The 21,278-nt window shown below is 44.1% G+C and overlaps 1 protein-coding gene across 1 annotated transcript in view; it reads left to right on the forward strand.

Annotated features, from left to right (window-relative positions):
- Positions 1-21,278, forward strand: part of Ptprm (protein tyrosine phosphatase receptor type M) — a 525,410-nt gene that overhangs the window by 90,751 nt on the left and 413,381 nt on the right. Inside the window, exon 3 of the mRNA XM_052193354.1 lies at positions 12,622-12,893. Coding sequence (XP_052049314.1) covers positions 12,622-12,893 — 272 coding nt within the window. The remainder of the gene's footprint in view (positions 1-12,621; positions 12,894-21,278) is intronic.

Below are 21,278 nucleotides of genomic sequence, written 5' to 3' on the forward strand. Positions count from 1 at the left end.
TCCTGTGTCTGCCACAGAGGCAAGGCAAGCAAACCACAGAGGTCATGCCACACGGGCCCTCAGGACTCCTGTGCCGGGCAACTGTTCTGTAGTAATAACACTGAAGGTTTATAACACTAAGTCGATGCTGCGTGACCCTAGCTCCTCTATCTGCCAGCCTGCCCTCTTCCCAGCCCCCGCTGAATTACCAGGTAGACACATGACTCTTAATGCTTAATTAGTTAGCCATACATATAGTGATTATGTATATTATAATCACAATTACAAGATCCCAGTACAGTAAAAGCCTTATCCCAATATTTCTAACCTTATGCAATACGCAGAAAAATGTCACAAGTCAGGATTCATCTCCTCCTGCCCGGACACTCTGAGTGCCTGCACCCTTCCTCTGCAACTCCTAGCTTCGCCCCTTTTCCTTGTCCAATCACAGACCCTCTCTGCCCTAATGTAATGTTACAAGAAAGTTCCTGTAACAGCAGAGTTCCTTAAAAACAACAGCAACAACAACAATAAAGTAATGGCTTCAATAAAAGTAATTCTGCTTCTTAACTTCAAGCAGAGGGTACAGAAATGTATCTGCAAATCTTCTTTAGAGCTGTAAACCTGGATTCTCTGAATCAGTCATTTAGTCCCCTTTAGTTACTGGAGGTAGAAAGCGTGAGAATCAGAAGATGCTAAGCTTTGCTCCAAAGCTCTTTCCCACCCATGTGTAAGGCGTCACAGACTAGCCAAGCAGATATCAAGTGGGTAGTCCTGAATACCAAAGCCCGGCTTTGCCATCTCTAGTCCAGTTAGTAAAGCTGTAGGATCTAGTCCCTGTCCCGTCTCCTTTTCTCCATCTCTTGTGCGGTTGCTCTGTTTAATGGATGCCTGTCTTCGACATAGTTCAAGCAATATGTATAGGTTATAAACTCATTATTAGGCGGTTTCAAAAGTTTGTATCAAATTTAGATTTCCAAATATATTTTATGAATTGCAGCTCCAATTTCAGACCCTAAAGGAAAACTAGAATTCTGTATACCGCATCCTCAGGGATAGAAGTGACCCACCATTCAGCTGATATTGGTGGCTCTTTCAAAGAACTTTATTACCATTTAAGATATCATTACTACAGTGTTCCATATGTTCATGATCAGAGATTGTACTTGTATGAATCTCGTAGTTTTTATCATCCAGATCTTCTACAACTTGGTGTCTTCTAAATCTCAGGATTCAGTCACTGTGTTATCTGTGTCATGCAGTTAGTACTGGGTGGGCACTGCCATTCATGTGGCTACCCACACGCAGAGTCGTCCTTCATCCTCAAAATGGAGTCAAAGGTTGGTTATGCATTGGAGTTTTCGAGGCAAGGTTCAGTGGCACTGACAGATCGCAACACTGTTTCTACCTCCTTGCTACTTGAGAGTTCTTAATAATCAGTTTTGTGAGTGTAATCAAGAGCTTTCTCCATTACCGCTTGCCATTATAGAATCTTACCCCTGTAACAAAACACATATACACTTAACACTCAACAGGCTTGGCAACACTTCAATATTTAAAACACAGTAGGAGACTTTTTCACAAGTTACATTTAGAATGAGTATTTAGATTTAAAATTGATGTTTAAATAGTGAAGAGACATCTAAATATAGGATGCTTCCTCTGTTTTACCAGCTCTGCTAGGCTGAATAAAGCTGGACAATAGGAACCTGTATAATTACAACTCCATTGACACCCATGAGCTCGTGGGTGGGGAATGGCCTCGTAGTAGGTGTTCAGCTGTCCCATCTGTTCCTGCGTTGTTAGGGTCAGATCTTGGGCTCGGCAGCCCTAACATGCCAGGCTTGGCCACCTGTCCTCCACAGGCTAATTAAAGAAACAATTAATAGTGAACGATTTATTCAATCTGGCCACACTGGAAAAATCAACAAATAAAGAGATTCCCCTCAGCCATCCTTGAAGTAAGGTTTAGATTTTTTTGTGTGTATTTTTAAAGTGCTTATTTATACTTATTTGAATGCTTGTGTGTCTATGTGCATTCACACACACACACACACACACACACACACACACACACACACGTGTGTAGGTTCCCATGAAGACCAGAATTCGAGTCCCTGGAACTGGAGGTACAGGTTGTTATGAGCTGGTTGAGTTCCGTGTTGGCAACCAGACTCTGGCTTTCTGGAAGACCCATGTAACTGGGCCATGTCTCCAGCCCAGCATTTAGGAATAGAGAGGAAAGACTATGGATAACTAAGAAGCCCTCGTCTGGGCACAAATGTCACTTTGCCTGTCGCCAATTCAACCTTGTCCGCTCCCACCTTGTCCGCTCCCACCTTCCCTGCTTGGTCTGGTAAATTGTGAGAACGGCTGTAAACCTCTTCCCAGAAATGAATTCCTTCTCTGGCCAGCCCCAGGCTTTGGCCTCTTCCTTCTCCTCCAGTGAGACTCCTGGGGAAATTCCAGTTTCTTGGGGATCGATGTTTCAATAAGTTTTTATAATAGCTAAAAGATAGGGCGGGCATGTTTCTCTTTAGGACAGTGGTCCTCAACCTTCCTAGAGTTTCCACCTTTTAATGCAGTTCTTCATCTTGTGATGACCCCCAACTATAAAATTATTTCATTGCTACTTCATAACCTGAGGCCATGACCCACAGGTTGAGAGTCACTGTTCTAGGCTCTCCACGCTCTTGTCAAGATGGCTTCTCATCTCCAAACACATTTAGATTTTAAAGAAAACACAGACAAACAGGAACAAGGCCACACTGCACATTTCTACTCTGTAGTAGATCACGGGAAGAGTGCTTGAGACCTCTTCACGCCTCCTCACTGTATCTCGCCGGCAAGGAGGTGATGCATTCTTTGCTTGCCTTGATTTTATAGATTCAGGCAGAGAAGGACTTTCCTGCAGTCACAGGGCTGGTCCATATTGTCTATTCTAAAGGGGTGGAGCACCTGAGTGTCAAGGTCTGGACCTCAGACGCGCGAATGTCACAAGCGATTGCTCTTGACTCTTTTCTTGATTCCTTTTTTGTGGCAACTCACAAACACCTGGCATTGAAATCTTTACATTTTAAAAATATATATTCATACTAAAGTTATACCAAGTGTTTGCTATAATGTGAACATTTCGGTACAGCAGTGAAGAGGTGGAGAAAAATGTTGTCCCTGGCGTCTCAGCCATAATTGTATTTCTATTGCTGCCAGTTGTTTCTTAATAAACTTTACTAACCATTTATTAGTATCTTGATTTTGTCTCTTATTAAGTTGAGAGATTCCTTAAATTCTAGACTGTTTCACAACTTATAGATTAAATGTATCACTAGTTTAACGTGAAAGCTGGTTCAGTTTCATCAAGTAATGTTATAGTAGTCTTTTTTTCCTTCTGTTTTTGATGGGGTTGGGGGATTAGGAATGAGTCAGAGTCTCATCTAGCTTAAGCTGGCCTTGAACTCATGATGTAATAGAGGTTGACCTTGATCTCCAGGTCTTCCAGCTCCTGAGTGCTGGCGTCACATGCATTTACTCAGATACCTCACTCACATCGCTGAGTTCTGCTTGCCCTTGGATAAAGCTGTGGAACTGTGTTTGTCCTGAGCCAGGCTAATGAAATGTCTCTCATCTTCCTCTTTGTGGACATGTGAGCTTTGCACTGGGATGTGGGTAGATTTTTTGACATTCTTCAGAGAGCTGCTTACAGAGTTAAGCTAGAAATGTCAAAGATAACAAATGCATCTGTTAAATTTTGGTCTGTGTTTTATATAAAAGCCTGTTGTGTCGTTATTTCTTAAGGGGAGTCATGTGTTAGGTAGTAGATGGTCATAAGAACTATATATGACAGGAAGGAAGGAAGGAGGAAGGGGAGGGGAAGGGAAGGGAGGAGGAAGGGAAGGCGAGGGGAAGAGGAAGGGAAGGAGGAAGGAAGAAGAAAAGGAAGAAATGGGAGGGAAAGGGAAGGAGGAAGGAAGAAAGGAAGAAGGAAAGAAAAAATGAAGGAAGGGGAGGGGAGGGGAAGGAATGGAAAGTGAAGGAGGAACAAAGAAAGGAGAGGAGGGAAAGAGGGGAAGGAGAAAAGAAGGAAGGAGGAAGGGAAGGGGAAGAGAGGAGAAGGGAAGGAAGGATGAAGTCTCGGAATCAATATTGATTGGGGAAATAAATGGTATCTTATATTGTGATGGTTTGTGTCACTCTGGGATTTAGAACAAAAAGAGAGCTAGTTTCTAAGAATGTCAATCAATAAAGTGCTTGATGTATGGGAAATTAAGCAGCCTCTTAAATAGCCTGCCTGTCAGAACTCAATTGTTGTGCTTGGCGCTCATGCCTGAGACACAGTCTTTAGCTTCCTTAGAGAGTTTAAAGGTTTTGTTTGTTTTACTTGGGTTTTGTTTTCACACGTATAAATTATAAAGTACACACCTAGTATTTTTCCAGCTAAGTCACTGAAGCAGTTTGTCTAAATGACACAATAAAATCCAATCTAGTTCTCATTAAAGCCTCCCTTCTCACATAAAAGATGACCCTGTTGCTTGTCTGCATGGAATTTCCAGGGCTCAATCCCTTCCCATGAGCCTCTTAAATATTATTCTGTCTCTTATGATAACCACCTCACAAATTCCTTTTATAGAGTGGCCTATAAGTCTAGGATTCTGTGCAGCTATTTCATCTCTAATATATGTAAATATTGGCAATCTTGAGGGATTGTCCAAGTGCCCCTACGATTCTGTAGATGCTTTCTGTGGTGAATATGAAACCTTTAAAGCATAGGTTTCAGCTGGGGTGTCAGGTTGTTGATGGACAGGTTTCATTCTCCTCAAAATGCCTAACACCAGCTGCTCAGGAGAGTCCTGCTGTGGCTGAAAGCGGCTGGGGATGGTCAAAGAAGTCCTGTCCTCAGCTCAACAAAAAGAGCCATCGGACTGTTCCATGAATCACTGAAATGAAAACTAAGTATCTTTGAAGTGTTTAGTATTATAGTAAATGTCTTCACCCTTGATGTGCAAGGACTCTGCTTGGTACTTTGATGCTACTGTGTCAGTCAGCTCTTCGATAAGATACTGTAACAAATCCCTCTGATACACCTTATAAACAGAAAAGGTTTTCTTCCCTTCAGGGTTTTAGCTCCCTCCCTGAGCAAGTAATTATATTGTGCAGCGAACAACGGGAGGCTGAACAAAGATTCTCTCCCAACCGTCAGGAAGTGTGGCAGAAAGGGCAGTGACCGAGTCCCACAGCTGCCTCCAAGGACATGCTTCCGTGACCTTAGTCCCTCATCAGACCCTGCCTAGGAAATTTCCCACCACCTATTGACAGCGCCACCTGGAAACCAAGGCCTCAACACATGAACCTTGGGAGAACTTTCCAGAAGCAACTGTAGCTAGCACCTAGATAGTTGTGGAATTCTCCAAAAGAATGCCCAGTGCCATATAGTAACTGTTGTGACTCTGAAGAAGGGCTATCTCAGGATGAGCCTGTCAGCTTCAGTCCAGGGACGGCACAGCCTATACCAGTATGCATTTCTGCTCACCATCTTCTTCCTCTCACTGTAATGTCACCAGAGGAGTGCAGATGTGGCACACACACACACACACACACACACACATACACACACACACACAGAAAGAGAGAGAGAGAGAGAGAGAGAGAGAGAGAACATATAATCAACCAGTGTTTTCAGTCAGTAACTTAAGAATGCCAAAAGAAAAAAAGAAAAAGAAAAAAGAAAAAGGATTTTTGTATTTGGCCAAAGGAGAAATTTTATATTCATGTTTTGTTTCTTGGTAGCTGAAAATAAAAATATTTCATGTTTGTGGGAGGATGGATATTTACAAAAGCATAGGGCAGGCAGCAGCTTGAGAAGGGCACGTGGTGTATGGTGTGCTAAGTGAGAAAGAGACGGTAAAGACAAGGCTTCCTGGGTGCTCTGCCTTGGGAGCACAGCTGGCCGCTCTCCAGGAGACCCTGCCCTTGAGACCTTTGCTCTTTTAGCCCACTGATTCTTTCCCCAGTTTTCACAGTTTGCAGAGTCTCTCTTCAGAGAAGAACTCCTCTTGGGAGGAGGAGGAGGAAGTGGGTATCTGGGTGTTTGACACTTCAAAGAGGAAGTGAGAGCCTAAAGGACAGTTTGAAAAGCTTGCTCCTTAATGTCTTTGGGACCCGCTAACCAGGAGGAGTTGCAATCTGATCTCAAACCATTCAGCGGTTTATGAATCGAATAGGGGTTGCAGCTAGCAAGAATTTACTTAGACTGCAAACTGAAAACTGAAAGCCATTTGAATAGAAACCCCTTGTGCCACTGACAGATATGTCGTACATCTGTATGTGCACATGTACCCAGCATCCCACATGGATGGTGGATTGCAGAGTTTAGCATGTTCTATATTGGAAGTTATAGTCAAACCATTTGAAGACTATTTTACTTGTCCATAGCCTCTGGAGCATGGATCCAGAACACTGAGATTCCCTGCCGCTGACAGGGGGGCCTGGGGGCCTGGGGGGGCTGGGGGGCCTGGGGGCCTGGAGGTTCTGCACTTCATTCTCTGAGCTCTGTTTCTTTGGGGTCTCTATTTGGAGATGTCTTGAACTCTGAACAGCACTAGGCCCAGGCATATGCAGGTGCAGCTCTCCTCCCTGCCTTATCCCCCTCTGAATATTTATTCATATCCACGGCTGCAGTCTGCTCTACGCATCCTCTCTTCTGGCCTGGAATCCAGTTCTTCTCTTCTCTACATCAAGTGCCTCTGGAGGCCTCCCAGCACCCCCGCCCCCGTGTTGATATCTCTGTCTTTTCTTTGTCCCCCCAGTCTTCCTTGTCCTCCCGGCAGCTTCTGTGTGGAAAACGGTTAGATTCTGGAACTCTTTCCTTTGAGTACAAAAGCCAAACAAATTTACCACATTTCCCCCCTATTATGAAGCAAAAATGTAGTCAGCCTGCTTCAGACCAGAGTCTTCTATCTCTGCAGAGCCAAAGTATTTGAAAATATCTGTCAAGAATTTGAGCCTACCCTGAATGTCTAGACTTTTTCATGTCACTATTCCCAAAAGCTGCCGCAGATAAGACTTAATTATGCTGTAATAGGTGTGGCAAATCACCCAGAGCTGGTGCAAAGTACATGCAGGGTTTGCATAGGCTCTCTGCAAGCAACCAGTCAAGGGTTGGAGCATCCAGGGGTCTCATATGTGCTAGAGTGGGCTACACAGGGGGCACCTGGGCTCAGGATCATGCTGCCCTCAAGTTGCCATGTTTAACCAAGCCTTCTACTGGGGCTGTGCTTCTCAGAGCTGGCCCACACTTTAGATCCTGGTCTATAGGCAGCCCGGAAAGTGACAGTACTTTTGTGGGCATGTTGATGAGATCAGAGAGAGGGATTTTATGTTCCTTTCAGTGAGTGAGGACAAAGCCACAGTTTATATTTTGTGTCTTCTGCATTCCCATTTGCCCAGCAACTTGTGTTTATGGTATTTTGCATAAGTTTGGCTGAGACACATGGACTTTTTAGATTTTCTAAAGAAACTGCTTTCTTGTGGATGGCTTGACCATTGCTGTTGGATTTCACAGTTTTCTGACGATTATCTCCAAGAATCTTCAGCCCAGATGGTCCCACCCACTAGAGTCAGTGTGAATGACAACAGCAGAACTGTAAACATGTTTTGTGTGTGTGTGGAGGTCTGTTTTATTTTGTTGTGTGTGTGTGTGTGTGTGTGTGTGTGTGTGTGTGTTTTCTCCCTAAATTCACAAAATTGAAGGCAGGCTTGTAGAGGACAAAAGAAGGATGGGAAAGGATGACCAAATCTGTCTTTTGCTGGAATAAGATTTTACAAGGCTAGCTTGGCAATGACTGTTGCCGTGTTTGCTCGTGCATTGAGAGGCTCGGGCCATGGAACCGACAACGTCCCCTCTTAGGTTACTTGAATGGTATGTCTCCTGCCTGATGAGAGTTCTCAGTTTTCCCAGCTTTGTTTTCCTATCTAGAATCTCCTCCACACAGTGCAGATTTTAATGATGGGTTGAAGAGGAATAAGCAATTCTGCAGTTACCACTGCCGTCACAAACAATGCGGGAAGATAGTCTAATCAAGGCCATTTGCCAATGGATATGATTAAGCTAAATTTAATTCACCCAGAGATTTGAGAATGGGAACATTGCATGCTCTCAGAAGAGTTTTGCTTCTTTGGCGAAACCAAGGTAATTATTCCTTAAAACCTTCTGCTCCTGCATCTAAAGACTGCTCCATTTGAAGCCGACCTCCTTGGGTGTCACTCATTTAATTTGCCTCAAATGTCACATCTTTTGCTTATGTGTTAGTGACTTAAGGGTGTTTTGTTGCTAGAACACAAACAGAGTTTCTGTGTTAATTTGAATTATGACTGTCTTTACTCGATCACCCAGTTGGAGTGCCTTTTGTGGTGGGGAGGGGAATTTGAGGGACTCCACAGGGAGACCCTGTTACTCAGGAGATGAGTGAAAACATATCTCCTGTCAGTCAAAACACTGAAGTGGATGTAGAAATTAAGCCCGCGGTATATAGGATTACTTTTTAAAACAGACATAGTAGTCTTGAATTGAACGCGTTAGTTCTTTAAACATTGGTAGGTGAGTTAACTTTGCTTTCAGAGCAAATAAGTGATGCATTTAAACACTCAGCAGGCCTCTCTTCCTCCCATCTGGGATCCCTCTGTACACAGGCATAACGTTCCTGCAGGCTTTGGGCTACTAAACTCTGTGGACCACAAGGTCTCCCCCTGGCTTCTGAAAACCCGTCTAGGTAGGATGCATTGCTGTCGGGAAACACATGTGCGCAGGTGAAGGTCGCCTTTCATACTTGAAAGTGCAGTTAAGTCCTGGAAATTACTTTCTCCAGGATGAAAAGTTCAAACCAATCCGGTCGTGATATCTCAACACTACTATTTCTCTAGTAACAACAGAAGATTTATAAGTTACCGTTTAGATGAATCAGGATAAGTCTAGAAAAAGGAAACACACACACACACACATGATGGGCAGAGAGCTGCTCTGGGAAGCTGTGTGCTTAGGACAGTGAGAGAAACACAGCCGCCAGTTTCACCATCAGGGTGTGTTCAACCCGTAGCGAGCTTTGTCCAGAGAGCCTTTGAGTGTGTTCACCATTAGTTCTAGGAGCTGCAGAGAGTCAAGGCCCCCTTGGATGCTCACACCAAGGCTTTTCCTTACAGAAAAGTTTGGGTGTTCATGTCAGTGGACTGACTTGATCCGAGACTATATAGAATCTGAACAGTTTGCCCATGACTGTGGCATGAGTGGAACTATGCGTGTGTCCTGAGGGTGAGGCAAGGCAAAGAGGGTGACTGTGCATACAGATGTTCTACCAGTAAGGCAAAGAGGATGACTGTGCATACAGATGTTCTACCAGCAAGGCAAGAGGATGACTGTGCATACAGATGTTCTACCAGTGCAATGCAAGATGCCCAAAAAACTTGCTACCATATCTATGAAACTGTGCGTCAAAACACGGGGTTGAGACAGACCACCTCAAACCTGTACAGCTTTGTAGCCAGATAAATACTAAAAACTAGAGACACCTCTAGTAAACACGTTGGTATTCCTGGTACAGTCTCACCTCCTTCACCCTAAACTCTAGGGCTGCAGCTCGCTCCCTCTGTTGTTGAGGGCCCATGAACCTTTCTCTTCAAGCGGAGAGGAGACTTCTTCCTGCCCACTTAGTAACTGGAACCAGAGTTCGCCTTCCTCCACAGTTATTTCCCCATTTCTAATGTACAGGAAGGGAGCAGGAAGCTTCACAGGCCTTTACTCTGCTCTTAAAGGTTTCCAGGAGAGATTAACCAAGTAGTAGGGATGAATTCTGAATCCATGAAGTTTGGTCTTTCTCGTATGCAGGCCAGACAGGGCCTCTCTGCAGAACGTTAACTGGATTTAAAGATGCAATGTATCACTTCAGATTTGCCTCTAGTTTGAGAAATTTGCCCTTGTTTCCGTCAGAGTTGTGTGGGTATAAAGAATGTGTGTGTGGTTTTTTTCAGGACACATTGATGTCCTAGAAACAAAAGGGACAGACAATGGAGGCACTGCTGTGGGGATCACTGTTCTAGTCTGTTTTTAAGAAGCTTGTCTTGTTACTAAAGAGAGACTATACTCTAATGGAAACAGGGATAAAAAGATAAAGGACTCTAAGAACTAGAATCATTTGAATCTAGTAGTTCTGGATATATCAGAGATAGGCTCCAAAACCCACTGGGAGTGTGGATACTTGAAATACCAGATATTCCCCAGGCCTACATGCAGGCGCTGTGCTATCTGTAGGAAGCCTTGCAGTCTAGATGGCTATGGAGTGATGGGACTACGCACCCTGTGAATTACTGGGTGAGGTAATCATTCTTGTCAGGCACAAAGGAGCTAGACAGCATGAGGCTTCTCTAAGCTACTTTTAGAATGGTGTGTTTTTAAATATTCTACAAGTTTCATACATGAGTACTCTGTAAAATTTCTGCCTCCCTCTCCCCCCTATCTTCTTTCATGTCCCACCTTCCCTCTCCATTCATTCATGAACTTTTCTTTCTTATAGACACACATATGCTACACACATGCACATATATACACACACACACACCATTCACTATGCACATATACCACACTCTTATACAACATACATAAACCAAATGCCACATACACCACACATACACACACAGACCACACACACACACACACACATTATATACCACATACATACCACACATATATACCACATACATACTGCACATACACACACCATATACATATCACACCATATATACACACACCCCATATACCACACATAGACATCACACATCATACATACATACATACACACCCCATATACCACACATACACCACACATACACACAGACCAAACATATATACCACACATACATATACACACAGACCACATACACAGACCACACATACACACCCCATATACCACATACACACATACCACACATACATATACACACCCCATACACCACACACATACCACACATATACACACACAGACACAAATATTATATAACACACTATACATATATACCATACATATATACACACACTACACACACACACCATATATACATATATACATACCCCATACACCACACACATACCACACATATATACACACAAACACACACATTACATAACATGCACTACACATACATACCACAGATACACACACACACACACAGAGTATGTTCTTTTTCCTTTTCTTTGCTCTTTGGAGATACCAGCTTGTTAGTTTGCCTTGGATGGCCTCAGGGTCCTGGTCTCAAACAATTCTACTGCCTCAAGTCTCCTGAGTAGCTGGGGCCATAGGCAGGTGCCGTCACTTCCTACTTTTGAGTCTTTTCCTAAATCATACTCGAGGTTCCCCTATGCTTTAAAATACATTGTAAACAGAGCCCTTCCCTGATAGTATGATATCCAGCCTTGATCTTTGTTCCCCTTTAGAGTAGCTGCTATTACTCACTCTTGGGTTTTGGTAGGGTCTGTGCTCTTTGTGTCTGGCTGGGCAGCAAACTTGTTATTGGAGTGATGGACTACAAACTCATGACTTAGACTTCTGATCGTGCCCTTCACTCATCTGAACGAGAAACGTGTGAATAAGATAGTTTCAGAACTGAGACCCCCATTCCAGCTTACACTGGTATTATAGCTGGTCAACACAATACAGGGCTCTAAGGTACTAACAACTGTGAATACACACATACCATCATGTGATCTTTTGATAGTAGTCTATAATATTTCAATGCATATAAAGGTAATATAAAATATAATATTTATATATAATGACTATATATTTGTTACATATTAACATGTTATTAAAATATAATATAAAAACTAAGCTATCTATGTTTATGTTTTTAGCTTGGTTCTTACTGCATTCTGTTAAAGATAGTCTTCTTGTCTGGTTTTAGGAATCACAGCATGTGGCCATCTTTTCTAGTGGCCTGTATGTTATTTATAGATTGACCATGGTTGTTGAACTATGGTACTAATTGGTTAGTGTTGTCCTGTGCAGACTTTGAAGAAAATGAGGCTGCTTTATGCCTAGCTTGTACAGTGCAGAAGCACGTAGTCACAAGTGGCCAAGGGACACTCAAAATGGGGCTGGTGAGACCGAGAAGCCAGATGACTTTAATAGTGCAAGGTTTAATTTGACTGAAATATAAACAACCACTGGTGGCCACTGGGCGCCAGATCGACCCCGGCGGGTCTGTAGTCACTCTATCACATGCTTGTTAGCTATAAGGTTTATTGCAGTAATGTCCAGGTTATTTTTCTTCATTGATCCTATTAATATGTTAGGGGTTGGTAGAGACATAAGATTACAAGCCAAAAGGGGTGAGAGAAGCTGGAGTTTTAAGCAAGCCAACAATGTTGACCCTGAGGAAGGAGGTTTCTAAGTTCAAGACAAGCCTGTGAGACAAAGAAACACACAACCTCTCTAAAAGATAAAGGTGGCTTATTTTAATCACAGGCGAAACGTGTAATTACATTGCCAATTCATAGAAATGTTAGTGGCTTTTCAGAGGGCACCTCCCCCCACCGAAAAACACACAAACACACAGACAAAAACTGTTTGGGGTTGTGAGCCTCTGTCTTTGTTCCCACAGGCTCCTTCATGCTGGTGAACACATCTGGGAAACTGGAAGGCCAGAGGGCTCACCTGCTCCTGCCTCAGCTTAAGGAAAATGACACCCACTGCATCGACTTTCACTACTTTGTATCCAGCAAGAGTAACGCTGCTCCTGGGTTGCTCAACGTGTATGTGAAGGTGAACAATGGGCCTCTGGGGAATCCCATCTGGAACGTCTCTGGGGACCCCACGCGCACGTGGCACAGGGCAGAGCTGGCCATCAGCACATTCTGGCCCAACTTCTACCAGGTATGTGCTTTCCTGGCATTTCTTGATTTAAGTCATCTTCTAATTTCTATAATTGTAAGTTGCCTTTATATTAATAACATCAGAGAATGGGTGAGGGAAACTGGTGGGCTCTTCTAAACTCCGTGGGTACCAGGCACTCTTGTAGTACACACACATGCAGACAAAGCACTCGTATACATAACATATTCTAAAAGAAAAAAAATCTTATAAAGGATTACTTCGTGACATATTTAAACTTTTCTTGGCCTGCTAATAAAACAGGCATAAAGCAATATATTTAATTTTATTTTTATATTAAAAAGATCTAATAAAGACCAAGTGTGTTATGAAACAAATGCACAAAATGCGGCATCTCCCTAGCTAATTTGATAACAAGGTAAGCTTTTTCCTTTCTGCATTATCATATTGTAAATTTTCTTCCTTCGCATCCACTGTTTATTTACTTATTAAAAAATAGGTTTTTTCTCAAGAAGGAGCATATTCTAATTAATGAATACCCTATTTTAATATAAATATACTATGATCAGTCAGCGATATAATTTTAAAATGTGGCTTTCGGGGCAAAGTTTTCTTCTCTCTGGAGATGCAACGAGCAAAGGCCGAGTGGGCGTTGGGGACATTCAGGGCGTTCCCATGTGGGATAGCTAATGTCTCTGTGTAGTAAAGCCTGGCTGTGGGACCGTCTCAGAGCAGGAAAGCCTTGTCTCAAGCATGCCTCCCTCCTCTGCCCTAGAGCGCAGACTGTAGGCTCATCCCCAGCCCAGGCCAAGGGAGCATCCTGCAGGGGGTCAATGCATGTCCTGCTCATCTTTGTCCTCTTCTCCTTCGCTTCTGCCTGAGCTCTGCTCCCTAAATCTCAGAATTGGGGGGGGGGCTTTCAACATGGTTTTGTATGACATCGACTCCAATTAAGACTAGAATTTGTTTTGCCTCTTTTTCGTATGTTGTTAAAGTCACTTATATTCGATGCATGACATGTTCATGAGCAATCTTAGGAAACCAGGCTCATCAAAGGGCTCACTCTGCCACAGTGTCATAGGTGGTTCTACCAGTCAAGCTATTTTTTCTTAATTTTTCTTTCATGTGTTCTTCTCTCATAGTTTACATCCCAACTAGAGTTTCCCCTCTCTCTGCTCCTCCCAGCCCTGACTTCTCTCCCACAGATCATTCCTTCTCCATTTCCCTTCAGAAAAAGAGTAGGCCTCCCAGGGATAGGGGAGGAGAAATAGATTTTGTGGGAGAACTGGGGATGGTGGGGATGGGAATATGAGCTTTTACCATTTTCAATGCATTTTCTTGAGCAAGTAACTACTGGTAAAATACTTTGCCTTCATGATTGTGGGTGCCATCCAAACTCCTAAGCCCTCCACCCTCCCTCTCTCACTCATGTTACTGAACAGTGCATGATTTACCGACTAAGATCAGAACCTGATTCTCATAGCTTCGGGCTTTATGCAGGCCACGGCTTTGCATACTCAACTGAGCCACAGTAACCCAATGCCATAACTGGGAGGCTTCAACATAGACATTGTCTTCTCTCATTTTGGAAGTCTGGGAAGCCCAAGGTCAGATGCCTCTTCTCCTAAAGGCATGAATTCCATCAGGAGGACAGCATCCTTTTGACCTGACCCCTTCGGGAAGGCCCCACCTTCTGATACTAGCAGTTAGCATTTCACTGTTATTTGTGGGGCTCGGGTGGCAGTGATGTGGTCATAGCATTGACTGTTGCTCTAAGGATCATGACATGCTTTGAGCTGAAAGCTCAAGGGAAATTCCTCAGTGCACTAAGGTTTGGCATCTCACAAGCTAGTGGGGCTAGCACTCCCTCGCAGTCTCCCCCTTCTCTGCTGAGGGACAGCAAGCATCCAAAGCTAATGCCCTAAGATCAACAGACAATATTTGAAAAAAATAGCACATCCAACATGATTCAGGAGCACCCAGCAGAAACGTCACTAAACATGGAACCATCAGCCTCGAAGCCACGGTAGAGACTTGAATTATCTTGGCTCCTTGCAGGGAAAGAGACAGCTGCATCAACAGAGATGGAATAAAGGGAAATCACCTCCCAGCACAGGCTCCTTTCTATTTCCTCATCTAAGGTGTCACCCAAAGTGGGGGTAGTCAGATAGATAAGAGATGGGACAATGGCCATCTGGAGCTGCCCAAGGTGGGGCTTCCGTGGGCCGCAGGCCAGCACACGTAGGAGAGATGGTGGTTGTCTCTTGATGCTTTTACAAATATGCATCATGATGGGGGGGAGTCATCTTCTTTGCATGGAAAAATCCCATATAGTTTTCTTGATAGGAGTTCTCTACCAGATGGATGATGTGAATCTGATTTGCACGTGATTAATAGTTCTAATTTCAAAATATTGAAGAAGCTGTGGTGTTGTGGGAAATATTAAAAAAGTCAGCCCACCAACTCTTTGCAGGTCCTGACCATGCTCCTGCCGCCACCAACTCTCTGGAGCTGCTGGTTTCTAGGCCCACAAACTCTCTGGCCCTGTGGGGCCATAGGCCTCTGATGGGCCATCTCACTCGGCGATCCCTCTGTTAGCCATCTCTCCAGTGGGGGACCCCTGAGTTCCTCTCACTACCATGCACTATCCATAGACCCCCCACAATCAGCCTCTTCTTACCCAGTGGAATCAAAGCTTAATTAACCAATCAGATTTATGTATCAGTAATATCACAATTTACAAGATGCCGATACAGTAATATAAGAGCCAATTGAGAATGAGAAAAGCTTCATCCCAATATTTCTAACCTTATAAAAACTCAGCTATTTGTGCCTAGTAAATGCCACACAGGTCTAGAGCTGAAGCCATCTCTGTTCCTCCCCTCTCTCTCCTCCTGGGACCTCTGACCCCACCCCCACCCCCCACCCCCAACTACTAGCTCTGCCTCCCTTTTCCTGTCTAGTCACAGGCCTTCCACTGCCCTAATATGATTGGACATGGAAAATCCTGCAACACTGTGGTATTGCATGCATATGATACTTTCCAGGGGAGCCCAGTGCATGAGAACCCGTATCCAAATGATGTATTCTCAGCACACAAAGCTGTTATTCTGGGCCTGAAAGCTGAAGACGATATTTAAAGCAGACGGTGTTCTTGAGAGCTTCAGTCAAAGAGACAGGCATTGGCTCTCTCTCAACACAACCTCTGCGTCCTAATAGGACCGCCATGCTTATCCAGATCACAAAAAGTGACATAAGGCTTATATATATATATTTGTGAAACAGTTTTAAAATATATTCATATGATAGTTTCTTGGATAATATTGATGCTTGTAAAATGGGTATTGTTGTTGTCCTGTGCTTGTTCTGTGGTGCTGTAGAGTGTACCCATGCTAGCCATGAAGTTTCCCAGTGAGCTATATCACAGTAGATAAATGAATGTTCAAAAGGATTTCCCATTAATTTCACAATGGGCAGTGCTATCCTGTAGTTAAAGAACACAAACTTTGGTGAGGCCGACTGGCTGTTAGCATTACACCTGCTAGCATGTAAGGCTCAGCAAGGGACTGTGGCCCAAGTGTAATGACCCTGCAGTGTGAAAAGGAAAGTAAAAATTACCTGGGATATAAGAGCTTCTCAGTATATGGTGACAGTTCTGGGGCCGCCATTGATGCTCTTGGGAGATTGAGAAGGCAGAGTAGGGTACCTTAGTTGCTTAGGGGCTCCCCAAGTGTGTTTACTGGAGTTTCAAAGGATGTTATATGAGATGGAACCCAGAAACAAATCCTTTCTGAGATATTGAATGAAACAAAAAAAATCTTGTGTGTGTGTGTGTGTGTGTGTGTGTGTGTGTGCATGCACCCACATGCAAGTGTCTGTGTGGTTATGTGTCTGTGTATGTGTGTGTCTATGTATGTGTGTTTATATGTATGTCTGTGTATTTGTATGTGTGGGGGGGAGGAGGGAGGGAGAGAGAGAAGGAGGGAAGATGTATGCATGGAGGTAAGAGGACAGTTTTGCAGAGGCAGTTCTCTTGTTCCACCATAGATTCCTGGCGATCAGGCCCACGTTCTAGATCTCGGCAACAAACACATATTTTCTACGATCCATCCTCCTGTACCCTTGTTTCTTATCTGAATATTTCTGAACTAATGTTCTGCAGGAGTCCAAGGTGAGCCCATTGAGTTCTGCCACATTCAGGATGTTTGACTCTGTTGATGGACTGCTCCTTAGGACACAGATGGGGGTGGTGCCAGGCTCATTAGATTCCTCCTCTCCCTGCAGCTCCAGGGACTCTGTCAAGATTGCCCATTTCTCATTTGGAATTGGCTGCAAAACACAGAGTTGTCTTTCCCCTTGGCCAGGGTCTGGAGTGTGTGGTGTAAGGTGGTTGGCATTCTTTCATCAGCCTAGACCCATGTGCTGCATGTTCTGGCTAAACCTGATTGGTCCTCTTGGGCATGGTCTGTTAGTCACCGTCCTCCTGTAATGCAGTCTTTGGTGGACACCATCTGGAAGCCCTTCCTCTGCAGCAGTCAGTTTGTGTAGCACTATTTATGGGAAAGCATTCTGCAGGTACAATAGCAACCTGCACAGAACATGGCTAATTGCAGGTTAATTACGGCTCCTTAAAACACAAATTGTCAAGCCTTTGGTGATTAACACATATTTAATTCTGTAATTAATGTTTGGCCTGATTGTTGCTGAACTGACGTTCTCCGGGAGCTGCCCTGCTGGGGCTCAGAAGCTGTGGGGGAAGCACAGGCTACTCCCTGCCCGGGGGCTCCGCTGCCCTGGATTTAGAGATTGACTTCTTGCCGTTTGAAGAATATTCTCCTTTTACATCTTCCTCCTCTGCTTCATTGTCCTGATAAAAAGAAACAGTTCTCCCTTTGATTCCACCTCGTCTCCTCCCTCTCCTTCCCCCATGTTTGTTTCGGATGCCCCTGCAGCTAAAGAGTGCCAATCGATCTCTCTGAGGTCTTTCTAATCATGCTTAGTAAGGTCTCAGAGACACAGCCCCTGAGCCTCCAGGATCTGACTTTCTGCTGAAGAGGCTGAGTCTGACTTTAGTCAGAGGCCAGGAGGGCAGGATGCTTCTAAGCTTTGTAAAGAAGAACCAACAACAACGCAGGAAGCCTGGGAATCCCTTCCCTCGGCTGCTCCATAAAGATTGGAGGAAGTGGAGATGGAGCTATCAAATAGAGTGACTACTGAGTCACAGATACCTCCCCGTTGAATCAGATTCTCTAGGTGTGCCGAGGGCCCTGGCAGAAGATCGGGAGCCGTTGCGTCTGGGCTCTACTTTAAACTCTTTGTAGGAAGGACACAGAGGAGTCTGTAAGTGGGGGAGACTAAACCAAGATTTACCCTTTGCCAGCTGACAGCTTTGCTGGTAAATGAGGAATTGAGGGAATAGGCCTGTTTGATCTTCCCCACCACTGCACTCTTAGTCTCAGCTCCTATTCCCCACACAGCTGCGGAGCCTTCTTCTCTGTGCTTGCCAGCAGACCTCTGTTTTCTCTCCAAAAGTTTGTAAGTCCCCAGCAGCCCACGTGCAGTGACTTCCTCGAGAATTCCTCCTTTTCAGAATCCTGCTCAGTGAATTCAGCAGGCAGGAGGCACTGGTTGGTCAATGACACTTAGAGGGGAACTAAGTCTTCTTCTGTAGGCTGTCTTGGGATCCAGGTGTGTCTCTGAGTCTCCAGGAGGGGACAAGGCAGGTGCGGGCCCAGCTGGAGCCTGGCATCCGCTTTGATTTTGGCAGAGCACCTCGTGAGCCTGTTGCTCCCCAAAGCATGCTTGGGAAATGCGGATTCCGTGTGCACCTGAAAACCACCACATCCTCTGCTCAATAAATTCCTTGGCTGTGGCCCTTACTCTAAGTGCAGGACAGCTAAATCACTTCCTGCCTTTGGGACAACTGTGGAATTGGATATAAAAGCGAGGTGTAACTCTCCCTCCAGCATGAACTAGGCATCTGCCCCAGACTCTACATCCTGCCCTTTTACAGGATGAGCAGTCTGGTGGAAGAAACCAGTGTGGACCCAGGAGCCTCACCCTCATTACTGACACGGGCTGCCATCCAGCAGGCTTTGTCATTTGTGTGATGGTCTTTTAATCTTCACACCTTGTCTCTTCATTTTTCAAAAGCTTGCTACATCTGTAAATCTCATTCTCAACTTGTATTGACGATCAAAGAGAGGCACCTCTTCTGTTCGGGCGTTCTCACACCTCTGGCTGCTGCCATGCTTATCAGAACTGTCGCTTGTAATTTCCTGTTTTTGTTTTGTTCTCGATTTTAATTTTCTCATATCCTGCTGTATATAAGAAAGAGATGAGCTGCGATCCTATCATAGTCTTCTGAAGGAAAGACAACATGTGCACGTGCACACACACACACATGCACACACACATGCACACACACATATAGAAAGACATGTTGATTGTCAGGAAAACCAGAAGCTTGAGGAGGACATGTGGATGCCACAGGTATGGCTTAGTGGTATAACACATCTCTGGCATGAGTGAGGCCTGGAGTGGCTTACTCCAAAGTAGCAACCAATAAATCGAAGGCATTAATAACATTCCAAAGCACCAATAATTGTTTCTGTTGGAATGTGGTTGTCCTTTGAGTGTCTTGAGGTAACAAAAACCATATTTTTGGATGGTACACCATTAGATGTGAGCACTAGGGTATTTAATCCTTTGTCTTTCTTTTTTTATTTAGTTCATGTTATTGCTTGAAACAGGAAATTATTGTAGAGCCCAGGCTACCATAGTCTCTTGAATGCTGGATTACAGGTGTGTGCTGCCTGAGAAAGATAAAAAATTATCCCCATGCCCTTTCTGATATAAAGATGGAACCAAAGTGTTTGTGGGTGCTAAGAAAGCACTCTATTTTTGAGCTATTGCAGCTTCCTATTTCTTAATGTGATAGATTTTTTTTTTATTTGTGGTTTTCTTTGGTCTTGTTATGTTAGAGAATGTTTTATTACTTGACTTTTACTTCTCTGTTTTATTTTGAAATTATGTGTGCTCATGCATACGTGCATGTGTGTGGGCATGTGAGTATGTATGTGCATGCATTTGCATACATGTGTGCATGCATGTATGTATGTGCATGTGCATATATGTGTGCATGCACGTGTGCACATATGTGTACATGTATGTAGCCGTGTTTGCATGTGTGCATGCATGTGTGTGTACATGCATGTTTACATGTAAGTGATGGAGACCATGAGGATAAAACAGGTAGGATACCTCGGAGCTGGGGTTGTAGGCAGTTGTGATCTTCTTCATATGGACTAAATTCGGGCCTCTGTAAGGACAGTGCCCATCTGAGCCGTCTCTCCAGCCCTTATATCTCTTTATTTAATTCATTTGGCAAAACAATAAACTTTACAAAAATGTGTAGGACCCACCTTTGGTTTTACTTAAGTTAAAACCATCAGTGATATGTAGGCAGATATATACCCTTAACTGAGGATCTAGGAAATGGTCACGTGGTTTGCATCTGAGCATTTTCTGGGTGCTGGTGAGCAAACTCTTATCTTTGCTCATACAGGGAATGTGGCAGCAGAAGAGCTAGCTTTGCTCCTTAGCTGAGCAGGAGGCTCAGGATGCTGCAGTGTTCATTTCGATCTTCCTTGGCAAGGACCCCCTAGAGGAGGAACTGACAGCAGCCATGGGCAGGATGGTGGCCAGAAGGGTATCTGGGGAGCAAAGGAAAGCACATCCAGTGGCCCTGCCCGCCTGACAGCAAGGGACTGTCCCACATTCTCCAAAAACTGGAAAGCAGCACCAGTTAGTTGAGATATTAATGAAAAGAATGAGAGGGTGTTGAGTCTGTCCCACAGTCATAAGTACTGAAGCCATCAGGAAGAAGAGTCTGAGGATAGATGTGGGGATTTAGAGTAACCCCAACACCAGTACAGACAATCCTCACTGCCACAGTCAGGTTCCACAATCATGGGACACTGAGCTATCACATATGGTCACCTCCCTGAGGGATTGGTTTTAGGATACCGACCACCTACTTTCTGCATGTGCTCAAATCTGTGAAGGAACAAGTTCTTCCTTTAAAATGGCATCATAATTGGCGTACATACAACCCAGGCACATCCTCCTGAGGTCTTGATCTTTAAATCCTGCCTGGATTAATTATAATCACCACCACAGCGTCATGCTATGTAAATAGATGTTTTTACTATTATTTGGGGGAAGGAAGGCTTCATAAGGCAATAACCACCCTGAATCTCATGTGGAATAAAGACAACGTTGGAAGTTGATGTGTAAATTTTTTTGTGTCAAAATATTTTCCTAAACACAGTTGAATGTGTGGATCTAGAAGTAAGTGATATGGAAGGATTCCTGCATTGTTTCATTGCTTCTGGGGTTCCCAGGAGCCTCTAGTCACAGGGTGTT

Source organism: Apodemus sylvaticus, chromosome 9 (assembly GCF_947179515.1).
Source record: "Apodemus sylvaticus chromosome 9, mApoSyl1.1, whole genome shotgun sequence".
Taxonomy (NCBI): domain Eukaryota; kingdom Metazoa; phylum Chordata; class Mammalia; order Rodentia; family Muridae; genus Apodemus; species Apodemus sylvaticus.